The sequence below is a fragment of the Chiloscyllium punctatum genome, chromosome 38 (assembly GCF_047496795.1).
Source record: "Chiloscyllium punctatum isolate Juve2018m chromosome 38, sChiPun1.3, whole genome shotgun sequence".
NCBI classification, from domain to species: domain Eukaryota; kingdom Metazoa; phylum Chordata; class Chondrichthyes; order Orectolobiformes; family Hemiscylliidae; genus Chiloscyllium; species Chiloscyllium punctatum.
Genome location: NC_092776.1, coordinates 40,740,429 through 40,766,788, shown reverse-complemented (window position 1 = coordinate 40,766,788; position 26,360 = coordinate 40,740,429). Strand labels below are relative to the sequence as shown.

Sequence of the window (26,360 nt, the reverse complement as noted above, 5' to 3'; positions counted from 1 at the left end):
CACTGCTCTGAAATGGCTGAACAAGTCATTCAATTTTATCAACTGCTAAAAAGTTTTAAAAAAATAATTAAACCAGATGGACTACTTGGCATTAACAAAGGCACAAGAACCAACATCAAACAGTCATCTGTTGACCCTGTGAAGTCCTCCTTACTAACATCAGGGAGTGTGTCCTGAAATTGGCAGAGGCGTCTCATAGAATAGTTAAGCTACAACCTGACACAATCATAATCACAAATTGTACCACACACCCAAAGACTTGGGCAATACTATCCCTGGGCATATCCTGTCCCATTAATTGTACAGAGGTGGCAGTACAGTGGTCTACAGCACAGGCAAAGTTGTCCTACGAGCATCAATATTAACAGAAGATCCCATAAGGTCTCATGGTATCAGGTCAAACATTGACAAGGACTTCCTCCTGCTGATTACTATATACCATACCCCCTCAGCTCCTGTATATTAAACACCAATTGATGAAAGCACAGTAAGGGTGCAGATTGTACTCTGGGTTGGGGATTTCATTGTCCACCACCAAGAGTAGCTTGACAGCACCACAACTTACCAAGCTGGTCAGGTCCTCAAAGATATTTCTGCTCGACTAGGTTGGCAGCAGTTGAGGGAACCAACAAGAGAGAAAAAATGCTTGACCTTATCCTCACAAATCTGCTACAGATGCATCTGTCGATGACAATATCAGAAAACATGACTACCACATAGTCCACGTGGAGGTGAAGTCTTCATACTGAGAATCACCTGCATCATATTATGTGGCACCATCATAGTATTAAATGGAATAGACTTGAACAGATCTAGCAACTCAAGACTAGGCATGCATAAGGTACTATGAGTTATCAGCAGTTAAGAGCATTGTATTCCAGCACACTGTGCAACCTCATGACTTAGCATTTCCTTCACTCTACCATTACTATCAAGTAAGGGATCAACCCTGGTTCAATGACGAGTGCAGGAAGGCATGCCAGGAGCAGCACCAGGTATATCTAAAAATAAGGTGTCAACCTGGTGAAGCTGTAAAATTTGCATAAGCAGCAAGTGATCTAAGTGATTCCATAACCAAAGGATCAGATCTAAGCTCTGCAATCCTGCCTCGTCCAGTCATGACTGGTGCTGGTCAATTAAATAAGTCACTGGAAAAGCAGATTCCACAGGTATCTCCATCCTCTTCAAAGGGGTTTCCCAGCTCTTTCATGGAAAATGAAACAATCTTCAGCCAGAAGTGCTGAGTTGATGATCCATCTTGGCCTCTTCTGGAAGTCCCCAGCATCTCAGATGCCAGTCTCCAGCCAAATTGATTCATGTGACATCAAAAAAGGCCAACAGCAGTGGGCCCTGACAATATTCCAGTGATAGTATTGAAAACTGGTGCTCAGGAACTTGATGCACCCCTAGCTGAGCTATTACAATCTACCCAATGTGGAAAATTATTCAGCTATATCTTGACTCAAAAAGCAGCATAAAATTCATCCTGGCCAATTCCCACCCGGTTAATATACTTTCAATATCAGTAAAAAGATGGAAAATATCATTACAGTCCTCAGCCGTGAGCTCTGCTGTCTATTCCCAGTAAGGGGTGGAGGTGACTCCTCCCTGCCTGTCCGCTCCCCCAATGTTGAACCAAACTAAAAGGCTTGTACAAATGGAAAAGTGCAAATGCAGCAGACAGAGACAGATTTGATAATCAATAAAAGGATACAGGAAATGTAATGATACCCCAAAATGGGAAACACTTGTGGGATATCAAAAGCAACAGTAAACATTTTTATAAACATGTTAGGGCACAGGGAATAATAATAGGGAATATGGCCCAAGTAAAGACAGTGTAGGTCATTTTTAGTAACAACAAAGAAATGATAAAATTCATACATCAGTATTACATATTCATGCTTAGAGTGAAGCGAGGACATAATGTCAGTTGTAAAGGGAACTTTACAAAAAAGTCAAGAGAAGAAACACAAGAAGAGTAAAGCTCTGCTATGATACATTTACAAGGATTGGCCACACTTGAGTACTAAAATATATGGTTGAGAAAATTGCAGAAGTGTCTATTATCATTTTTCAAAGCTGTCTGGATTCAGAAATCATGCCTTTGAATTGGCAGGTTACAAATGTTACTTTATTATTTAAGAACAGGTGAAGTGAAAAACTACAGACCCATCAGAATACCATCTGCTTGAGACTTCTACTTCACTATTGTTATAGGGAGAGTGACTGAAAAGAAATAAAAAGTATGAGCGGATGAAAAAGAGTCAGGTGAATCTGTGAAAGGTAAGTCATCTGTGACTATTCTGAGATGTCAATGGTTTGATGGATAGGGAATATTTTTGGATCTTGTCTAGAGTAAATTTTAGAAATCATTTAGTAAGGATCCCCAAGAGAAATCATGAACAAAAATGAAAATACACAGAACTGGGAGCCACATTATGGTTTGTGCTGTTAAATAATTGAGGGATGGAAGTTGGAAAATAGGAATAGGGAAATATACACTGGTTGGGGGGATATGACTTGGTTCTTATTAGAAATGCAGTAAGGTCTCAGATTTTCACATATATACATATAAATATTTCAATAAAGGAATTTTGAGAGTAGCATTGGCGTGTTTTGAGTTAACACTTAAAATTGGGAGACATAGTGTAGACGGATCATGTGAGTAGGAAAAATGATGGTTTTCAATGTGAGTTTGAGAAAATAAATCACAATATTTTCTTAATGGTGAGATACAAGGAGTTGTGAAGGAACACTGGGATTTGTCCATGTACTCAGAAATAAAGGGTGAGAAATAGATTTGCGATGCACATCTATCAGATCTCCCCGAGGAAGCCAGTGCTAGTTCTATCTATTTATCCTTAAAACAAAAATGTGATTTCTGAGCCCTAAGTTAACCTTAACCATAAAAGTACATGTTGTGTGGAAAATGAGTTGTTTTGACAAGGTGCCATGGGATTTACTGCATGCTGAAACGTTTTACTTATGTTTTTGCCCTGATGAATCAACAAGTTTGAAAATGAAGATGTGTGTGAGCATTTGGGTGGTTTGTTTTGTTTGTTGATATGTTGAGCCCCCTGTTTGCTGTCATTGTGGTCCACTGAAAGCTGACAGTGATGCTGATATTGACCATGGTGTCAATTCCCTGCCCAGCGGCTGGTTTGTTCCGTACTTCCTGGTTACCATGAGCCACCGTACGGGAGCACCGCGTCCCGTTACTTGGCAACAGGAGCTTCCACAGCGACCGGGACCGGGACATCCCGGGAACACACCGAGCCTCATCCCTTTCCCGCGGATCCTGGGAAGCCTGGGCTACAGGATGGACACGACCATCGCCCACCTCCTGGCAGGAGCGGCGGTCTGCGGCAGCGGTAAATCCAGCGCGGAGCACACACTCCGGGGGGGGGGGGGGGGTGATGGGGGAGAGGGGTAGGAGGGAGAAAGATGGGGAGAGCGGTAGGAGGGGGAGAGATGGGGGTAGGAGGGGGGAGAGATGGGGGAGAGGGGTAGGAGGGGGAGAGATGGGGAGGGGGGATAGGAGGGGGAGAGATGGGGGTAGGAGGGAGAAAGATGGGGAGAGCGGTAGGAGGGAGAGAGATGGGGAGGGGGGGTAGGAGGTGGAGAGATGGGGGAGAGGGGAGTTGGTGTAGGGATAGAGGGTGTTTGGGAAGGAGTAGGGGAAGGGAGGAGTAGGGGGGAGATGGTTTGGGGAGTGAGGAAGAAAGGAGGGGAGAGGGAAGGAGTGGGGAGAGGGATGAGGGATGGAGTGGGGTGAGGGATGGAGTGGGGAGAGGAGGGAGGGATGGAGTGGGGAGAGGAGGGAAGGATGGAGTGGGGAGTGGGGTGAGGGATGGAGTGGGGAGTGGGGTGAGGGATGGAGTGGGGAGTGGGGTGAGGGATGGAGTGGGGAGAGGAGGGAGGGATGGAGTGGGGAGAGGAGGGAAGGATGGAGTGGGGATTGGGGTGAGGGATGGCGTGGGGAGTGGGGTGAGGGATGGAGTGGGGAGTAGGGTGAGGTTTGGAGTGGGGTGAGGTTTGGAGTGGGGAGTGGGGTGAGGCATGGAGTGGGGAGTGGGATGGAGTGGGGAGTTGGGGTGAGGGACGGAGTGGGGAGAGGGGGGAGGTGGGGGGAGATGTTTGAGGGGTGAGGAAGAAAGGATGGGAGGATAGTAGGGAGAGGGATGGAGTGGGGAGAGGGAAGAAGGATGGAGTGGGGAGTGGGGTGAGGGGTGGAGTGGGGTGAGGGATGGAGTGAGGGATGGAGTGGGCAGTGGGGAGAAGGTTGGAGTGGGGAGTGGGAGAAGGATGGAGTGGGGAGTGGGGTTGAGGGATGGATTGGGGAATGGGGAGAAGGATGGAGTGAGGAGTGGGTTGAGGGATGGAGTGGGGAGTGGGGAGAAGGATGGAATGAGATGAGGGATGGAGTGGGGAGAGGGGAGAAGGATGGAGTGGGGAGTGGGATGAGGGATGGAGTGGGGTGAGGGATGAGGGATAGAGTGGGGATTGGGGTGAGGGATGGAGTGGGGAGTGGGGAGAAGGATGGAGTGGGGAGTGGGGAGAAGGATGGAGTGGGGTGAGGGATGGAGTGAGGAGTGGGGTGAGGGATGGAGTGGGGAGAGGGATGGAGTGGGGAGTGGCAGAAGGAAGGAGTGGGGAGTTGGGGTGAGGGATGGAGTGGGGAGAAGGATGGAGTGAGGGATGGAGTGGGGAGTGGGGTGAGGGATGGAGTGGAGAGTGGGGTGAGAAATGGAGTGGGGAGTGGGTTGAGGGATAGAGTGGGGTGAGGGATGGCATGGGGAGTGGGGTGAGGGATGGAGTGGGGAGTGGAGTGAGGGATGGAATGGGGAGTTGGGGTGAGGGATGGAGTGTGGGTTTGAGGTAGGGATGGAGTGGGGAGTTGGGGTGAGGGATGGAGTGTGGGTTTGGGGTGAGGGATGGAGTGGGGAGTTGGGTGAGGGATGGAGTGGGGAATTGGGTGAGGGATGGAGTGGGGAATTGGGGTGAGGGATGGAGTGGGGAGTTGGGGTGAGTGATGGAATTGGGAGTTGGGGTGAGGGATGGAATGGGGAGTTGGGGTGTGGGATGGAGTCGGGTGTGGGATGGAGTGGGGTGTGGGATGGAGTGGGGTGAGGGATGGAGTGGGGAGTGGGGTGAGGGATGGAGTGGGGTGAGGGACGGAGTGGGGAGTGGGATGTGGGACGGAGTGGGGAGTTGGGTGAGGAACGGAATGGGGAGTAGGGTGAGGGATGGAGTGGGGAGTTGGCGTAAATGATGGAGTGTGGAGTGGGGTGAGGGATAGAGTGGGGATTGGGGGTGAGGGATGGAGTGGGGAGTGGGGTGAGGGATGGAGTGGGGAGTGGGGTGAAGGATGGAATGGGGAGTGGGGAGAAGGATGGAGTGGGGAGTGGGGTGAGGGATAGAATGGGGATTGGGTTGAGGGATGGCATGGGGAGTGGGGTGAGGGAAGGAGTGGGGAATTGGGGTGAGGGATGGAGTGGGGAGTGGGGAGAAGGATGGAGTGGGGTGTATGGTGAGGGATGGAGTGGGGATTGGGGTGAGGGATGGCGTGGGGAGTGGGGTGAGGTTTGGAGTGGGAAGTGGGGAGAGGGATGGAGTGGGGAGTGGGGTGAGGGGTGGAGTGGGGAGTGGGGTGAGGGGTTGAGTGGGGAGTGGGGAGAGGGGTGGAGTGGGGAGTGGGGTGAGGGATAGAGTGGTGTGTCGGGGAAGGATGAGACGGGGAATTGGGGGAAATGGTGTGGGAATGGAGGGAAGGGAGGAGTGGGGAGTGGGGGAGGGATATTGTTTGGAGTGAAGGGAAGGGATGGGGGAGTGGGGAGGGATGGAATCGGGAGTGGCAGAGGAGATGGATGGAGGGGTGTGTTGGGGGAGTGGCAGAGGAGGGATTGGGGGAATGTGAGAGGAGGGATTAAGGGGGGATGGAGGAGGGTGTGAGGGGTAGGGTGAGTGGGGAGGAGGGATTAATTGGATGTGGGAGAAGAGGGATAGAGGGAGTCGGGGGAATGGGGAGGAGTGGTGAAGGGGGAGTTGGGGAGGAGGGCTGTAGGGGATGTGTTGGGAGGAGGGATGAAAGGTAGAGTGGGGGAAGGGATGGATGTAAAGTGGGGATAGTAGGGATGAAAGGTGTGATGGAACGGGGTGCGTTAGAGGGGGAGCGGGTAGAGAAGGAGGAAGAGGGTTGACTAAGGAGAAGAAGGATGGGGAGGTGGAATTGTGGAGAGGCGAAGTAGGAGAGCAGAGAGAAAGAAGGGAAGGGTCATGCTCTGTGATTGGAATGTTGGAAGGGAGTATTGAGGTTGGGTGCAAAAGGGGAGTGGATGTTGAGGAAGAGGCAAGTGTTTGAGGAGGACAATGTTGGGCATTAGGATGGAGGGGAGGGGTGGGAAGAGGGGTTTTGAGGGTCAGAATGCATTGTGTAAGATGTACGAAATGGGTTAATATTAAGGAGTGACTAAGGCACCATCCACTGTGATAATATATGAAGTTCCTGTGAGGACAGCTTAGGATCTGAAGGGAGTGAGATCTACATAGGGTTTTCACCATACAGGTCCTCCACATAATCTCAGTAACAATGGTCCAGGTATTCCAATAACCAGAGAGTTGTAGAGGAGTGCCAACTGGAGTTGTGCATTTGAACCATGTGGAATTCCCAAAGCACCTGACTCTGTGGGAGATGTCTAGGAGATTATATTTTCTGGTGGGCAGTTCTCTTGTGCCTGGAGTCCTCTGAAATGGTCCATCAAAGTCAGAGAATTCGGAGGGTTGCAAGTGACTTAAATTTAAGAGTTACAGCAGAAAAGCTAGAGGATGAAGGAAAAGCAACTTGAACCATAGAATAATGAGTAAAGTGATCCCTGCAACCCCCAATTCCATCCCCAGCCCTGATATCCTTAGAACCAATCCTCCTCCTGACCACTTACCTTACATGCTTACTGCTCCCCAGTTGCTGTAAACTTCCATTTTAAAGAGGATTACCACTGGTTGAATCTGCTGCAAGCTGATCAGAATATCTGGGCCAATGTTATCAGTGTTACTTGTAGTTAGTTGATAACATACTACTAAACAATGTCTTGTTTAAAGCAAGAACCTCATCTTATTGAATGGTGGTGTGGTCTTGACGGACTGTCTGTATACAACAAGGTGGTCTGTTGCTCATCCAACAGAGGGTGTGGGGAGGGGGTGTAGAAGCTCAGGGTGTGGGAGGGAGAGGAGGGCCTATTGGTTTGGTTAGGGGATGTCAGGTTGTTTGCTTATTAAAGCTTCAGCCCCGATTCACTTTGTTTATTTAGTCCACAGCTTTAACAAGTCTGCCTTGTTGAAACTGCCTCAAAGTTGCAATAAGACTTAGGAGTATGAAAATTCTGAACCAACCATTTCTTCTGCTGGTTATAGTGTCTCTACATTGACACTAACTGTATCTTTGATTCAATTTGAAGTAGCTTCACAAAGACTCTCAAAATTGTAGTGGAAATCGTCTAAAGCACACACCACTATCTGAACAGGAGTTCTGCTCCCCCTACTGGCATCCATTTGTTCATGAGATTAAGAATTCAACAGCACAAGAAACTCTCACCTAAACCTCCTCTGGTTTGTACCATTGTGAATTACAAACGGTATGTGAGAGACTGCCTCCTGGTGGCAACTTACCATGTATTGTTTCTGCTTTGCTTGGTTGAGCTCCTCAATATTCCAGTCTATATTTATATGAAATCAGATTGGACACAGGATATGTGGGTTTGAGAAGATAACTCATTTTGTGATCACTAGCCTTTGAAGGACACTAAAAAGTTAACAAAGAAAGGATAAAAGCTTTTCTATTACTCAGATTTTGAGAGGTTAGCATTTATTGAGGTGTTGTTGTTTAGTACAGATACTTGTCTTGTAAAGAGTGCATGGATGCTGAATGATTTGAGATAAAGATGCGGCAAAAGATTTGAATACTTACATGTGTCAGCTGTTCAATGGGTACTCAAAATGTTAATAAAATTTAATGTGATGGTTGAAAAATGCATAACTAGCTATAAAATTAATGAGACTGAATGAGGATGAAACAAAGGTCACCTTCCATATTATGAGTTAACCTGCGATGTACCTGAATACCTTGTAACATAGAAATCAGAATGGTATTTGCTGATGCCTATTAATATTTTATCCACTTAATTTTCACAGTACCTCGGACAGCAAGCCCAAGTAAGGAAATGGGGGAGATATTATCTCAAAATGCCAAGTAACTGGGTTGACAAGTAACTGTCACTGATAACATTTTTGTTATGACATTCTTTCTTATCCTATTTAAATACAGGTCGAAGTTTGTTTATTTTAAGGACCATGTTACCTGTGTTTTGAAATGTTTCACCACTTCTGTATATATCACTTTTTTTTCCTTTTAATTTTATTTTAGATTTCAGCACTTTGCAAAAAGCTTATGACTTAATAAAAGTAGCCACTGAAGAGAAACCAACACTGGCTGGAGTACAAACTGTTAGCCCGGATTTATATGTGCTTTGTGCAGAACTTGCACTACAGGTAGTGAGACACCTGAACTCAATATAAAATGAAGCTGTTTTTCCTACTCTGAGTATTGATATCTTTGTCTCAGTTTAAGACTGGAAATGTGCTGATGTTTATCATTCTACTGCAATATTAACTGATTCTAATGCATTTCTTTTATAATTATGTATTGTTAGCAAGACCAGCATTTGTTGCTAACTCTACTTGCCATTGAATAAGAGGTGGTGAGTCACGCTTTTGAGCTGCTACTGTTCATGTGATGTCAGCATATCTACAGTATGTTTGGAAGGGCTTTGGGTTTTTGTCCCAGTGAAAGTGAGGAAATGGTAATTCAGTTGTAAGTGAAGATGCGGTGTGTGACTTACACAAGGACTTAAAAAAAGGAGCAGAAATAGCTCATTCCTTCTTACAAGCCTACTCTGCCATTCAATCAGAATAAGATTGACCTTGACTTTTATGCATCATCCCTGCCTCCTTTGATGTTTTTACTTTGTAGAAATCTATCAATCCCAATCTTGAACATACTCAATTACTGAACTGCTGTTGCCTTTTGTGCCAAAGAACTCCAAAAATTCACTATCTGCTGAGAGAATAAGTGTCTCATTTTAGTTCTGCAATTGTGTCTTCTGGTTCTAGATCGCTTAACCCAGGGGAAAGTATCTACCCTGTTGAGCCCCTGTTAAGAATTCTGTAGATTTGAATGTGATCACCTCTCGTTCTCACAAACTCATAACATTCGCCTGTACCTGTGTTTTGTTTTTGCCACTGTTTACCTATTATTTACTTACCTATGCTACTTAACTCTGTGATCTGTCTGTATTGCTCACAAGACAAAGCTTTTCGCTGTGCCTTGGTACACGTGACAATAAATTCAATTCAATTCAATTCAGTTCTTCTAAATTCCAGATAATAAAGGTCCAGTCTCATTGGACAATCTCTTTAATCCCAAGAATTAGTTTGATGACATACATTTTCTTGGCAGATGAATTTTCCAGTGGGTAAGGAGATCAAAACTGCACACTATTCTAGGTATGCTTCACATAACTGCAGTAAGACACCTTTATTCCTCTATTCAACAAATCATTTGCATACTTAATTGCTAGTTGCATTTTAACTTTGTGACTAATAAACAAGGGCGCACAAGTACCTTTTGAAGTTCTACACCTTCTAGCTTCTCACTATTTAAGGAAATTGTAGGAGAATTGGGCAGCACGGTGGCTCAGTGGTTAGCACTGCTGCCTCACAGCATCAGGGACCCACATCTGCATGTGTTTCCTCCAGGTGCTCCTGTTTCCTCCCACAATCCAAAGATGTGCAGGTCATGCTAAATTGCCATAGTGTTAGGTGCATTAGTCAAGGGTAAATATAGGTTATGGGAATGGGACTGGGAGGGGTTGCTCTTTGGAGGGTTGGTGTGGATGTGTTGGGCTGAAGGGCCTGTTTCCACACTGTAGGTAATCTAATCGAAATAAAATCAAAACAAATTGTAGGGGAACTAGCAAGTGATGATGTTCCTTACACCTGCTTCCTTGACCTTCAAAGTTGTTGTTACAGGGAGACTCATAGCTGAATCAGATAAACCTTTCTACCTCTGTATTCATAGCATAGTAAAACTAAACTCTCAAAATTGACCACAATGGTTCATAAACAGATTTTCCAAATAACAAATCCCAGACTCTGTGAATAATTAATTTTAGACAGCAGGTTTGTAGCTTAAACAAAATAGTTAACAAATAATTAATGATACAGTTACTTTAGCAGCGCAAAATTAAACAATAAAGTAATCTAAGTGATGCCGATGATTTAAACCCAATGCCCTTTTTTTCAGGCCTATTTGCATAAAAGTCAGACAGAGAAACAAACACAGTTCAGGGAAAGATAAGAAAGATAAAAGAAAACTGACCAGATTGCTTAAGTGGTTTTAGTTAAGCTTTATTCCACAAGCAATATGTGATTGTTTCTTAGTTAATTTTATGAGGATGATGCTCAGGGAGACCTTTGCAGTTCACTCTGAGGAAGTCAGTCTTACAGTTGGTTCTGCTATAACATGCGTTTCTTGATGCGAATTGGCTATAACATGACTGAAGAGTTTAGACCATTATTTATAGAATGTCAACTTTCCTTACCTGTATTGGCTATAACACAATTCCGGTCCCATTGATTTAAATGATGCTGCGATTACACTATTTTCTTATAACATGGGATCGCATGGGAACAGAACTATCATGTTATGTCAGAACAGACTGTAATTGTAACTATTGTATAGTTTCTATTATCTGAACTTCCAGTAGCTCAGAAACACAGTCCAAAAACCAGTTTGAAACTCAGGTCCCAGTCTCGGTTTGACCATAATCTTCCCTTCACACTTGCTGGCACCAGTTCCCAGGTACTGACTTTGTTAATGGGCAAACATCTGATATCTGGTTATGCATACTGCCACTCCAGAAGTGAAATGTCTAAGGAATTCTTTCACATACCTCACAAACTTGTTTGTTCTGTTTTCCTTAGCACAAGCTGCTGCTCACAGGTCATTTTCAGCTCACAGTGGTCAGTTCACAGCACCAAACCCGAAATTAATAAAAAACACACTTGCCTTCATTGCTCAGACCTTTGAATGTCGGAGTTGGGACAACATGTTGATGTTGTACAGGTCATTGGTGAGGCCTCTTCTAGAGTACTGTGTGCAATTCTGGTGCCTTTCTATGGGAAGGACATTATTAAATTGGAGAGGGTTCAGAGAAGATTTATCAAGATTTTGCTGGGAATGAAAGATCTGAGTTATAAGGAGAGGCTGAATAGACTGGGACTTTTTTCTTGGAGCTGAGGAGGTTAAGGAGTGACCTTATTGAGGTTTATAAAGTCATGAGGGGCATAGATAAGATGAATGTCAAAGGTCTTTTCTGTGGTGGTGGTGGAGTTCAAAACTAGGGGTCATATTTTTAAAGTGAGAGGAGAAAGTTTTAAAAAGGACATGAGGAGCATTACAACATTTAAAAGACATTTGGATAAGTACATGAATATGAAAAGTTTGGAGGGATGTGGGCCAAATGCAGGCAGATGGGACAGGTTTATTTTGGGAGCATGATTGATATGAACCTGTTGGACTGTATGACTTTATGACTATGAATGAAATAAAAAAATAATAAAACAGAAGTGAGGGTACTAACAAAGTAATTCAGATTGCAGATTTGGAAGGTGCTGTTGAAGAAGGTCTGTTAAATTGTTGAAGTGCATCTTGGAGATAGTATGTGGCTTTCATTGTGCACCAGTGATGAAGGGAGTGAATATTGATGGTGCCAGTCAAACGGGCTGTTTTGTCTTGAATTGTATTGAGCATTTTGTTGAAGCAACATCATCCAGGCAAATGGCAAATATTCCATCACACTCCTGACTTGGATCTTTCAGATGGTAGTCAGGTTTTAGAGTGTTAGGACATAAATGTTTACCTCAGAGTTACCAGTTTCTGACCTTATTGCTATTGTGTTTATATGACTGGTCCAGTTAAATTTCTATTCAATGGTAAGCTTTGCTATGTTATTAGTTTGGGACCCAAGACAGTAATGGTGCTGAATGTTTGGGGAGAGAGGATTGTTAAATTCTCTTTTGTTGAAGGTGGCATTGTTTGGCATTTGTATGGTATGAATGTTACTTGCTGGATTTCAGTCCATATTGTCCCAGTCTTTCTGTATGTTAATATTTGAGGAGTTATGATGGCATTGAACACTGTGCAGTCATTAGCAAACAGTTCCTCTTCTGTTCTTGGGATGGAGGGGAGATCATTGAGGGAGAGTGATGATGGCATATTCAATCATAATTCAATAGCAAATTGTATAATTATCTGAAGAGAGAAATTTGCAGAACAAGGGGGAGAAGGCAAGGGAATGGGACTGATTAAGTTGCGTTTGCAGAGAACAGCCATGTTCACGACTTGCTGAATGGCCTCCTATGCTGTAACTGGCGTATGATTCTATGAAGCAAAGAAAAGTGTTGGGCTTAATTTATCCACAGGCTGCATTGCAACAACTCACCAAGGCTTCTTTCAAACCAGTGACCTTTATCACCTTAAAGGAGCATTGTTACTTGCACATTTCCACTAGGCCACATACCATCCTGACTTGAAACTATATTGTTGTTCCTTCACTGTTGCCGTGGACTTTCCTCCTATCAGCCCTGTGGTGTACCTACACCAACTGAACAGCAGGAGTTCAAGAAGGCTGCTCACCACCATCTTTTTGATGGCAGTAAATTCTGGTCAAGCAATGCTCACTTCCCATGAACAAATCGAAAGAAATGACTGGCCTAAAACAACTTCCTTTGTCTTTGACTTCAAACAGTGAAATGTTTTTCCATTGTCCCATTGTCTTCAATGTTGCCTGCGTTTCTTGATGCTATACTTCATCAAATGCTGCATTGATGTCAAGGGTTGTCATTGCCTTTGAAGAGTTCACTTCTTTTGTCCATGTTAGGTCTAAGGCTATAAGAGGTTTGGAGCCAAGATGCTGAATACTTACTGCATATTTCCATCATTTGAAGTTTTGTTCTTTGTAAATGCACCCAATGATATTTTAGATTTAGTACAGGTCGTTCTGCTATAGCTCGCGTTTTGTTAATGTGAGTATGCTAAAATGCAATGGATGAATTGGGGACACTGTTTCTAAAGCACAAACTTTTAAAGTGTGTATTGGTTCTAATGTGATTCCAGCTCCATTAGTTTAAATGGTGCTGCTATTACATGATTTTCTTACAACACAGGATTGCACAAAAACGGAACTAACGCGTTATAGCAGAACGTACTGTATAGCTTGCAAATCTATACCATACATGTGTCAGAGTTCAAGTTTTCAAACATTTTACTTCCATAAAGTTGAAAAGACAAAATAATTGTGGTATTATGTTTCTTATTTGTGGCTGATATTTGTTGTGTTTTGACATATTTCGTAACATTTACAAATTTCTCCTGTAATTGTGTTCATCTAAATGTTGGAACTGTTTTTCTTTCAGTTTGAGCAACGCGACATTAGCCAGGATTGCTTGAGTATGTACTTCAAGGGAACACTCCCTCACAATCAGTTTTTGGGTAGAGCATATCTTTGCCAAGCTGAACTATATGCTCCAAAGTCTTCTGCGCATGTAGTAAGATTTGTTTTACTTACTTAAATACAATCAAAATTATATGAAACAATATCTTTCTTAAAAAATGACTGTTAACTGCCAAACGAAGTGACTTTTGGAACTGTATGAAAAGATTATATGTAGTCATTCATATTTGGGTCCACTTGTAGATCTCCTGTGGCATTGCTGTTGACAATTCAGGTGATATTTGGTTATAATACAAGATTGTTTTTTCTAAAATTTAAAGGGAATGATTTCTTCTTACCTGGAAAGTTGGTGGCTGGCAAATGAAGATTGGGTTGGGAGAAGGCAGACACCATCACCATCCTAATGATTCAAGAGGGGTGTCTAAAAGAGGGGAGCAGCTGGCCTGCTGAAAACAGATGAGAAGAAGAACAAATGTTAAACATGAACAGCAGAGTCCTGTGCTATTTGCTAGGCCACAATTGTAATCTTCAGATTTAAAAATAGGCGGGATGTCCCTAACCGATGATGGGTGCTTCTCCAGTGGTTTCACGTTGCTTGTTGATGTCTTGCCAGATGAGTGGTACAGATATTTTATAATCAACCTGTTCAGAGATGGTGTACACACGTTTCCAGCCCCACTCCAGGTCCTAGCTCCCACCCCACCTCAAACTCCAGCCCCACTAAAGAACTCTGATCTGCAGACCTCACTGTCCCCTAGGTAGGGCTTGAACCCAGATATCCTGGTCCATTGCTAGTGAGCTACGGTGGGTTTCCTGCTTAGCATCCACAGATAGCCCCCACCTGTAGCATTCAAATGAAAGCAAGATATCAAAATATACAGAGCTTACATTGCCAAGAGTGGCTAGAGTGCATTCAATTCTGCTGACTCTTTCTGCTACACTTACAAAGTTTAGTTGTTATTTTTAAGATTTTTTTTTATTCAGTCACAGGCTGAGGACACCACTGGTTAGGCCAGTATTTATTGCCCATAGGGCAATTTGGAGTCAACCGCATTGCTGTGGGCCTGAAGTCACATATAGGGCTGGTAGTTTCCCTCCCTAAAAAACATTATTGAACCAGATGGGTTTTTCCTGACTATCATGAGATTCTTAATTTCAAATTTTTATTGAATTCAAAGTCCGCAGGCTGCCTTGGTGGGAGTTGAATCCAGGACCTCAGACCATTACCTGAATCGCTGGATTACCAGTCCAGGAGTAATATCACTGGGCTATCACCTCCTCTGAAGGTGTTTCAAGGAGTCTTGTTACTTGACAGGAGGTTGTTGCAAACTTCTAACTTAGACCAGATGAATGTTAAGTAATTGGTACTATTTCCACGATTTTTATTCTTCTGATACTTTGTAAATGTGACATAGTTTTTACATTTTCATTTTCAAAATCCAAGATAGAATTTGAGCCCAAAGTCTTACCTGATACTTCAGTGTGGTAAGGGAGTGCCATGAAGTTGGTATTATTCTCCAGATTAAATGTTAAATTGAACCACAACCACTTTTGTTGTCTCTCCCCTCCGCTGCAAACTAAAATTGATTTGGTGCATGATGAATCCCTATGGCAGGGAATAGGGAACAGAGAAATTTCCTGGTAGCCAACATTTTTCTTTCAGTCAATATTTAATAGAGGGTAAGCTAGCTATTGAGTAACAATGTGAAGTTGGTTTTATTGGATCAATTGTTACACACTTGGCTTTTATTAGTACCATACACTATGGGTGTGTGAACTGAGTATTAACTTATCTATTGACTCGAATAGAGTTGGAAGTTTTATTCTAACCCTGCAGCATAAAACAATTTATTAATTGGTACTGATGTTGTTGATCATGGAGGTCACCAGTTAAGCTGGCGGGGTACTTTTGGAAAGTATACATTTTTGATGGCAATGGCTCTATTGTTCTTTAATATCAATTAAAGACCGAAAGAATTGATGTTTATAAAGATATAATACTAACAATAATTATCAAGGTAAATGAAACTGTCATTTCAGTTTGCATCTGACTCAGAGATATCAATTTCTTTTTCTTAAGAGTCGGTAATAAGGATGGTATATTCTTTAAGGAAGAAAGAAGGTGAAGTATGGGGGATATTTTCTGAAGGTTGTATTATTGCATCATTCAAAAAAGCATTTTGCTTGCTCCTGAAGTTGGTTTAATTTGTATTCCCAGTTTTCTCCTTCCCTCCTTTTTTATCAGTGGGGTTACATTTACCACCTTTTTGCCTGCTGGGACTGTTCCAGGATATACCGAATTTCGGAGGATGATAACCATTGCATGCACAGATTTCATGGCCACCTGTTTTAATATATTTTGGCAAGTAGTTGATCATGCCCTGTGATTTCAGCTTTCAGTCCCATTAATTTCTCCAGGTTTTGTTTGTACTAATACCGATAATTCCTCCTTGCTAGAAGACCCTTGCTTCCTTCGCGCTTCCTGGAAGATATTTGTGTCTTCTTCTGTGAAGACAGAATAAAAGTAATTGAATAATTGTGCTGCTATTTCTTTGGTTTTCTATTTATCAATTTTACCATTTCAGAGTATTAGGGTTGGTTTGTTTTCACTATCCTTAGAATTTCTCTTACAGCTTACTTTTATGATCCTGCCAAGTTTACTCTTATACTTATTCTTTTATGTCCTCCTTTGGTCCTCCTTTGGTGTATTCTACACTGCTTCCAGTTTTGCTACTTTTTTTCTAAGCAACTTTCAATTACTTCTCTTTGGATTTGATATAATCCTTAATTTCTTTTGTTAAGCATAGTTGGGCCACTTTTGTCCAAAAGGAAGGTATTACTACGATATTATATGCTTTCATTCCTTAACTATTAAGGAATGTCTATCCACTGTTATGCCTTTCAGTTAAGTTTCAAGAACATAACTAATTCAGTCCTTATAACTTTAGTTTCCGTTATTAGTTTTAGGACCCTAGTTTTGCATTGGCTGATTTCACTTTCTATCCCAACTTAGATTTTTATCATGTTATATTTATCAAAAGAACTTCTCCCAACAAAATTATTCATTAACCCCTTCTCAAAACCAAACCTAGAATAGCCTGCCCATGAATTGGTTTCTCAATGTAGTGGTCTGAAAAGAACATCTTACTCTGAAATCATTCACCATAGTATTATTGCTCATGTGGTTTGCCCAGTCTGTATGTATATTAAAATGACCCATGATTACTATAGCATGCATATCTAATTTCTTGCTCGGCCACTCCCTACCTCGACACTGTTGTTTGGAGGCCGACAGACAACTCTCCTTAATGTTTTCCACTCTCGCTTGCTTCTTAGCTCCATCCTGACTGATTTCATGTTTAGATTTTCTGTACCAATATCCTTTCTAGCTCTTGCACTGATTTTATCTTCACTCCTAATACCACACCATCTCCTTTTCCACATTGCCTGTCATTCCCAAAGATTGAGTACCTTTGGATGTTTCAACAATCACAATTATTTACATTTGTTTGTGCTGTTAATATTTCTACCTTATTGCAAATGCTCCATGCATTTAAATATAGTATTTTTAGACTTCTCTGACATTTTTAAGCATCTTTTTGTATTCCAGCCCTGTTTGCTGCTTGCTCTTGTTTCTCCTGTGTTCCACTTTCACTTTTTACTTTTCTGTTTTTAATTTCTGTCTTTGTTTCCCTCACATTTGCCTTCCATCTTAGGTTTCTGTCCTCTTGCCACTCTAGATTAAACCCTTCTCTATCATACTAGTGAATGCTCCTGCGAGGACTTTGGTCCCAGCCCACAAGGTGCGACTCATCTAGCTTATACAGATCTATCTTCTCCATAATCAGTCTCAATGCCTTAAGAATGTAAATTACCCCCATCATTTACCATTCTTCCAGCTGTCCTTTCATGTGGTCTATCCTTTTATCCTTCACCTTGCTAGCAAATGGCACTGGGAGTAATCATGAGATAACTATCCTTTGTAGTTAATTTATTTTGGAGCTCCCTATATTCTGCTGGCCGGATCTCATCCCTCTTTTAACTAAATAGTTGTACTGTTATGGATCATGACCTCTGACTGTTGTCTGTTTGTCTCTCTCTCTCTCTCTCTCTCTCTTTCTCCTTCTGCAACTCCTCAATCCCTCAAAAATAGTTTCAGAATGCCTTGCAGCAGCTTAGTCACATCCTTGACTTTTGCATCAGGGAGGCAACGTACCATCTGATGTAAAGTCTGCGGCTGCAGAAAGTCCTTCAATCCTTATGAAATGATCCCCTACCACTGATGGTCTCACCCTTCTGTTCCCCAAAAAACAAAAGCCATGCAGCTGAGCCAGGGACTTGGTGCAATCCCATAAGAAACCCTCTCTTCCAGAAGTATCCAAAATGGAAAATCTGTTAGAAAGAGAGAGACTCATGCACTGCAGTGTCCCTGATCACTGTCCACATTATTCTGGTAAAGTATTCAATCTGGTCGAGCTGCCTTGCCATGACTTACCTTTAAGTTACTGTCTTTCCATTTGCTTTCTCTGGTTTAAAGAATACTAATTGTATACCAGAGGAACCTTACCTTATTCCTTATACTCTAAACACACTTAATCTAAACTAAAATACCATTTTTTTTACTGCAAAAAATGGACAGCAGAAATATTGATCTTCATTATCAGGCCGTGCTGGCTCCAGATGCTATTTGATGAATCCGTGTTTTTTTGGGGGATGTTATTCTTAAATGTCTTTGAATCTTAACCCTCTTGTGCAGTTTCTCAATTCCTAACCTCCTTGAGGCTGTTTCTCAGTGGTGTACAAAGGGATGTTTGGTAAATGGAGCTTTGGACATTCAAATGTTAACATCTTGCTGGACCTGAACCCACCTTGTTTTCGGGGAGTAAAGTTCTGTCCAACTTTTAAAAATTCAGATAGTTCAATTTCAATATTTTTATGAAATGGGAATTGCACTCAAATGATCGTGCAGTGCTTTTTCAGCAGAATTTGTAAACTTATCGATAATATCTCATTTTTAAAACCTGTCCAGTATAAGAAACAGACATGAATCATACATTATTCTTATTCAAAACATATTGAATACAATTTTATTAACACATCATAAAATATTTATGACATTCATGAATACTTGTTGAAAGTTTAGCCTATATTTATTTTTCAAAGCCTGACTTTCTTTATGTAATTCCAATATTTTTGCTTTATTTCAACTGTAAAGCTTGATGCTATATTTAAATATTTTGATGGAGAATTGTTTGAGCATCCTCAATAGGAAAGTACCTCATTTCTAATTTTGCATTTCATTTATTGGAAAAAGTAATTAATGCTATCTGCCTAACTGCATGTTTTCTCTTCCAGTCTGATCTAAAAAAAGCTATACGCTGCATCCTCACGACTATATCATATGCAAAAGATGAAGCAAGGTATGATAATTTCAGTTAACCAATGCCATTTACAAGTACAAAATAGTTCAGATATTATTGAGAAAGCGCATGAAGAGTCATATGAAATTGAGAAAGAAAGATAAATTGGCTTTTTCCTAAAACCTTTCTTTCGCTTTCAGATGAAAACTGAAATTGCCCATGTAATCCATTTTCAGTTCTTCCACTGTTCACCTATGCATTTTTGTGTTGTTATTAAATTTCTCCAAGGACAAACAAGAAAAATAATGCAAACGTTTAAAGCATTTAAAAGTACATCAGCTTAAATTAGATAACTTTTAAAATTAAGGTCTGGTATGATGCACATTTCTTTTTATCCAGCCTTGGGATCAGGATGTTGCTGGCTGGGCCAGCAGTTGTTGTCATGAATATTATTTGGCAGGTCAACACCAAATGTCCTCATCTTACTGCATATGGGCATAACCTGCTTCAGTATCTGAAGAACTGACAATGATGCTGAACGTTGTGTAATTATCAGGGAATATCCCCACTTCTGACCTTAAGATGGAGGAAAGTCATTGATGAGGTAGCTGAAAATATTTGGGCCTTGGATGCAGCACTGAGGAGTCTCTGCAGTGATGCCTTCAGTCTACGATGATCAATCACCAAGAATCACAGTCATCTTCATTTATGCTACGATTGGCTCTAATCATTAGAAAGATTTTATTGTGATTCCATTGACATTAGTTTTGCCAGTGTTCCTTTAGGCCTGACCCGATCAAATGCTGCATTGAGGTCTAAATTCACCTCCTCCTTTGAGCTCAGCTGTTTTGTCCAATCCAGGCAACATCCTTGTACATCTTTTCTAATCCCTCTCAAGTTTAACAACATCTTCCCTATATCAGGGAGGCCAGAAATGTACACTGTATTCTACAAGTGGCATCACCAATGTCCTGTGTGATACAACATGACATCCCAACTCCTATGCTCAATACTTCTATGACCAATGAAGACAAGTGTGCCAACTGCCTTCTTCACCATCCTGTCTACCGGTGACTCCACTTAAAAGGAACTATGCACCTGTGCCACTTTGTTCTTTGTTCGGCAATATTCCCCAGGGCCCTACCATTAACTGTATGAGTCCTGCCCTGATTTGCCTTACCAAAATGCAATATCTCAGATTTAAATTAATCTCCATCTGCCTAAGGTACCATCTGATCAAGGTACCTTCATTGTCCATTACATCACTAATTTTGGTGTCATCTGCAAACTGACTAGACATGCCTTTTACATTGTTCTCTTGTTTAAGAAGGGTAGCAGGGATAATCTATGTAATTATAGACCAGTGAGCCTGATGTCAGTGGTAAGGAAGCTGCTCGAGAAGATACTGAGGGATAGGATCTATTTACATTTGGAAAATAATGTTCTTATCAGTGATAGGCAGCATGGTTTGGTGCAGGGAAGGTCATGCCTTACCAACTTAATAGAATTCTTTGAGGAAGTGACAAAGTTGATTGATGAGGAAAGGGCTGCAGATGTCATATACATGGACTTCAGTAAGGCTCCCCATGGTAGGCTGCTGGAGAAAGTGAAGTTGCATGGGGTCCAGGGTGTACGAGCTAGATGGATAGCAAAGTGGCTGGGCAACAGGAGACAGACACTAGTGGTGGAAGGGAGTTCCTCAAAATGGATAACTGTGACCAATGGTGTTCCACAGGGATCCGTGTTGGGACCATTGTTGTTTGTGATATACATAAATGATTTGGAGGAAGGTACAGGAGGTCTGATCAGCAAGTTTGCAGATTACACTAAGATTGAGAGAATAGCAAATAGTGAAGGGGACTGTAAAAGAATGCAGGAGAATATAGATAGATTGGAGAGTTGGGCAGAGAAATGGTCAAGGGAGTTCAATCCGGGCAAATGCAAGGTGGTGCAAATGCATTTTGGAAGATCCAATTCAAGAGCGACCTATATCGTAAATGGAAAAGACCTGAGGAAAAATGATGGACAGAGAGATCTGGCTGTTCAGGTCCATTGTACCCTGAAGGTAGCAATGCAGGTCGATAAAATAGTGAAGAAGACACATAGCATTCTTTCCTTCATTGGATGGGGTATTGAGTACAAGGGTTGGCAGGTCATGTTACAGTTGTGTAGGACTTTGGCTCGAAAGTTGGAATATTGCATACAGTTCTGGTTTCCACATTACCAAAATGATGTGGATGCTTTGGAGAGGGTGCAGACGAGGTTCACCACGATGTTGCCTAGTAAGGAGGGCGCTAGCTATGAAGACAGGTTGAGTAGATTAGGATTGTTTTCGTTAGAAAGATGGAGGCTGAGGGGCTGATTGACGTCTGCAAAATCTTGAGAGGTATAGACAGGGTGGATAACAAGAAGCCTTTTCCCAGAGTGGGGTACTCAGTTCCTCGGGGTCACGAGTTCAAGGTGACAGGGGGAAAGTTTAAGGTAGATGTGCATGGAAAGCTCTTTACGCAGAGGATGGTGGGTGCCTGGAATGCTTTGCCAGCAGAGGTGGTAGAGGTGGGTATGATAGCATCATTTAAGATGTATCTAGACAGATAGGTGAATGGGCATGAAGCAGATGGATACAGAACCTTAGAAAATTGGTGGCAGGTTTAGATAGAGGATCTAGATTGGCACAGGCTTGGAGGCCCGAAGGACCTGTTCCTGTTCTGTAATTTTCTTTGTTCTTTGTTTTTTGACATCCAAATCATTTATATAAATGACAAAATGCAGTGGACTCAGCACTGATCCTTGCAGCACACTGCTAGACACAGGCCTCTAGTCCAGAAAACAACACTCCGCCGCCATCATTTGTCTACCACCTCCAAGTCAATTTTGTATCTTAATGGCTAGCTCCCCCTGGATTCCATGTGATCTAACCTTGCTAATAGAATGCCTTACTGAAATCCATATCGAGAACATTCACCACTCTGCCTTGATCAATCTTCTTTATCACTTCTTCAGAAAAGTGCGACATGACTTCCTATGCACAAAGCTTCTGGAGCTCATGTCTTCAATTCTGTTGTTGGGCCCACTTTCTTTGCAATAACCTGTTCCTTCAGCTGTCTCAATATCAGATGTAGTGAATTGTCTGAAGCCTGAAAAAGGGCAAAGATTCCTTACCATTCAGCCCTTCTGGTACTGGTCTACCTTAACTTAAATATCTCAAAGTGAGGGTCAGGTGAGTTCATTTCTAAGTATTTAAAAAAAAAAGTTTCCTTCCCCTTTGGGTGGGGATAATGATAGCAGTGTCTATGTAATTTTCTGTGTGGTTTGATTCTTTAAGTGTAACTATGGCACAACCTCCAAATTTGTTAAGGAACTCGTAAGAAAGCCTGATCACATTGCACTGTTATTCCGGTCTGTGTTACTTCAGGCCCACTTGAAGTGAATGACACAAGCACAATTAATCCATGGGTAATTTGGGATGCATCACTTCTTCCTGCATTGAGGAACACTGTTAACATATGAACTATTGGACAATTGCAGCTTTTTAAATTTGTGGTGTTTCAGGATCTTCCAAATGATTAGTTGCTTTCTTAAACACTTATTTCTCACTTTAAGCACATTTGATCTTTAATATCTCAGCGAAATACAACTGGAATATGTAATATTTGACTACCTAAATTTTAACATAGCATTGTTTAAGCTTGGAAACTTCCTGTCCTTGAGTGATTATCAATGCAACTTGAATTATTACCTAAAAATAAGCTTGTTACGTGATACTAAATCACCATTTTCTTGTCCAATTGCTTATTTGTGTGACTGAATTTAAAAGAATAAATAGCAATACAAAGCTCGACAAAGCATGCAAAGCTAACATGCTCCCATTTGGTAGATACTCGATCCTAAACAATGGGTCATGTTTTCAAAGTGAGCCTTAAACTAATTAAAAATCTTACTTTGCAGATACCACTTCTTGGTTTATAATGCATCAGTTCTGTACTGGAGGATGGTAAGACCATTTATAAAACCTGGTTTCTGTGGCCATGTGGTCGTAAGCCTCCATGAAGTTATAAAAGGATTGCAGGCTATTAAAGATTTGGACTATGAATGGACGGCTGAATTAAGGATGTAAGCTACTTATTATTTTATTATTTAATTATTAAATCTTATATTTAACCCAGTATGCTACTATCAATCAAAAATGTAGCATTGTAGGAATTATAATTTTGTGGTCCAACATCAATATTTATAACACTACAAATAATACAAATGTGTTATATTATTTAATATAAAGGAGTAATAGTATATAGTACAAAATGCTTACTTTTTAGTGTTACTGAAGAAAAACTTCCAAACAATTTTTTGATTATTGAGTGTTAATAAATAATTATGAAAGTCATTAAGAAATGTTATTTGATTAATTGCAGTATACAGTGTTGTTAAATATCCATTATCTGGGCAGAGATAGACTTTAGCTGCACTTGCGGTAGTTCTGCCCTTTGGTACAACTGGGGAATGACCTGTGTTTCATCCATATTGCAGGAGGGTTATAGGACAATATGGCTTATGCCCCTTTTGATTGAGCATCTCTGTTAGATTCATTACTACATTTTTGGCAGTACTTTCCAAGGTGAGGCAGTGTTTTTGTACGGTTGGTCTTAATTGAAAAATTTGGCTCACCGGTATCTGGAAGGATAGGGATCTGCATAATATTGGTTGTATATGGCAGTACTGGCTTGTACAATTATGAGCATAACAGATTCACTGTAGTATTTGTCTGGCCTTAACCTCAAATATCTTTCAAGGTTCAATGTACAGAATTAGTTTTATTTAATCTTTATCTTACTACGACCTACAAACCAAAGCGCCACCCTGTGGTATTGAGTTGGAGACAACCACAGTCAGTTCCCATTCTGTGTGAGCTTCATTGATGTCATCTCAAATGGAATTTAAAATATTTTTAAACCATAAAGTACTACAGTTTTGTTTTCAAATTTTTAAATCTCTAATTTTCTCAGTGCTCTCGTTGAATGTTATTTGGATGCTAGAATGATCAAGGATGCGACAATGTTTGCCTACAGTACAGCGGAATATATTCAAAATTATGTTCCACACATGTATAAGAAGATATTTTCTATACAGGTAAAATATTTTACTAGACATTTTTTAAAAAGTACACATTTTAGACTGTGATTCAGCTGAACAGCTCAGTAATAAAAATTACTCAGTAATAAAAATATCGGTAATTACAGAATAATTAGCTTCCCTATACCACCCCTCTCGCTCACCCTCTTTCTCCATCACCTATCTTCTGGGATGGGAATTCCAGCCAAAGTAACTGAAGATTATATTTAGGTGTAACCAGGATTGTTTTACTTTACTTTATTGTCATGATAGTGGAGCAAATACATATGGTCCTTAATTGCAAAAAAAGCACAAACTGCTTGCATAGAACTGTATGTTTTTATTTAAATTGAGTTGCCTCTCAAAATTCAGGGGAAAAATCATCATGAAATACCATTCTTTTATTTCTTTTGATACAAATTATCATGTTAAATTTTTAGTAAATTTATTAGGACAGAAGTATCATGCAGTGAATGTTGAATAAGTCTTTTCTGCTAATTAAATTTAAGTTTAATTGTTTGCTGAGGAAACTGAACTTTGAGATCAGTTAAAGTTTACTCACTTTTGAGGCTAGTCAGAATATGGAATGGTGAATTGTCTTGCCCTATCAATTGATTGCTTCTGAAAGCAATTTAAGTAATCTTGGAAACGAATTTCAGTTACTCTGATGAGTATTCAAATATTGGCTCTTTCCAGTAGTCAGATATTGTGTACAATAAAATTGTTGTAGGAGTCAAAATCTTTTACTTTATGTATGGGTTTGATGTGGACTAAACAGGTTTTAGTGAAATGAAGCAGTCACATATTTCCAAATGACTACAGACTAGTTTCTCATTAGAGCGAGATGAAGGAGGTGAATTTAACCTGAGGGTCACCATGCCTCAGGTGAGGGGTGAGGTTGAGAAGCTGGGCTCTTCATGATGACCTCAGCCAGTAAGGGAATTGAACCCCTATGCTGTTGGCATCACTCTGCATTGCAAACTGCATCGAGTCAGCCTGATCCCAACCAGACAATTCTGTTTCTGTTAAGGATCACACAAGAATGGCCAGAATATAAGCAGGACAGAGACAGTGATTCCAGGTTTCCAGGGATGTGACTTCTTCATTTAGTGTGAGACTTCATTTAGTGTACAACTTTGAGGGGTGTACAGGAGCATAGGGACCTTGGCATTCATATGCATTATTCTCTGAAGGTGACCAGCCGAGTTAAAACAATTGTTAAGAAAGCTTGTAGGATTCTTGGGTTTATAAATAGAGGCATAGAGAATAAAAGCAAGTAGGTGATGCTGCCTCTCCACAAATAATTTGGAGTATTATACTCAGTTCTGGACACTATATTTAAGGAAGGATGTTAAAGCCTGGGAGAGGCTGCAAAGGAGATTTACTAGAATGGTACCAGGAATGAGAGATCTTAGATACAAGGGAAGCTTAGAGAAATTGGGTTTATTCTCCTTGGAGCAGAGAAAATTGATGTGAATTTATGGAGGTGTTCAAAATTGCGAATAATTTCAACAGGGTAAAGAAGGATATTCTGTTTCCACTGATTGGTATGTTAGTAACTAGGGGGTCACAATTTTAAAATTGTAAGCAAGAGAGTTAGAAATGAGTTGAAGAAAATCTTTTTTTACACAGATTTGGAATGTGCTGCCTGAGAGAGTGGTGGAGGTAGATTCCATAGAATATTTCAAATGGGAGCTGGGTAGATATTTCAAAGTGGTGAAATTAGGGGGCTATGGAGGTAGAGCTGGAGAATGGGACTAGCTCGGTAGTTCTTTCGAAACCCAGTACAGACATGATGGGTTGAATGGGCTGTTTCTGAGCCATAAAATTCTATGATTCTGGAAGACCTGGGCTAAGTATTTTACTCTTTTATTCAATACTTTTGAGAATACATTTTAAGCATGGAATCAATGTCCTTCAGGTGTATCATAAGCTTGTGGATTATATGAAAGTGTCTAAAGAGATCAAAGGCTCCACCAAATTGACAGCCATTTACAGAATTCAGAAATTGAAATCGTAAGTATCTGGCTTGGGTCAGTATTTTTCAATTGCAGTGTAATGTCCCTCCCCATGTCGTTCAATCTTTCTCCACCCCAATACCTTTCTCCACTTCCTCCCACACGATCATCCCAGGACTGGGACATCCTGCTCTGAGTATCATTATGTACTGGACTGTCCAAAGTGAAGACATGAAGCTTTGAAATGACATATGACAAAAACACTTGCCTCGGTGGTTAGCACTGCTGCCTCACGGTGCCAGGGCGGCATGGTGGCACAGTGGTTAGCACTGCTGTCTCACAGTGCCAGAGACCTGGGTTCA

At 41.4% G+C, this 26,360-nt stretch overlaps 1 protein-coding gene across 1 annotated transcript in view; it reads left to right on the top strand.

The window, feature by feature from the left end:
* The first annotated feature begins 3,126 nt into the window (after positions 1-3,126).
* The window catches only part of cfap46 (cilia and flagella associated protein 46), a 219,984-nt gene continuing 196,750 nt past the window's right edge, over positions 3,127-26,360 (top strand). Inside the window, exons 1-7 of the mRNA XM_072557677.1 lie at positions 3,127-3,374; positions 8,423-8,547; positions 13,534-13,665; positions 18,927-18,991; positions 22,880-23,044; positions 23,935-24,058; positions 25,962-26,056. Coding sequence (XP_072413778.1) covers positions 3,188-3,374; positions 8,423-8,547; positions 13,534-13,665; positions 18,927-18,991; positions 22,880-23,044; positions 23,935-24,058; positions 25,962-26,056 — 893 coding nt within the window. The 5' untranslated portion in view covers positions 3,127-3,187. The remainder of the gene's footprint in view (positions 3,375-8,422; positions 8,548-13,533; positions 13,666-18,926; positions 18,992-22,879; positions 23,045-23,934; positions 24,059-25,961; positions 26,057-26,360) is intronic.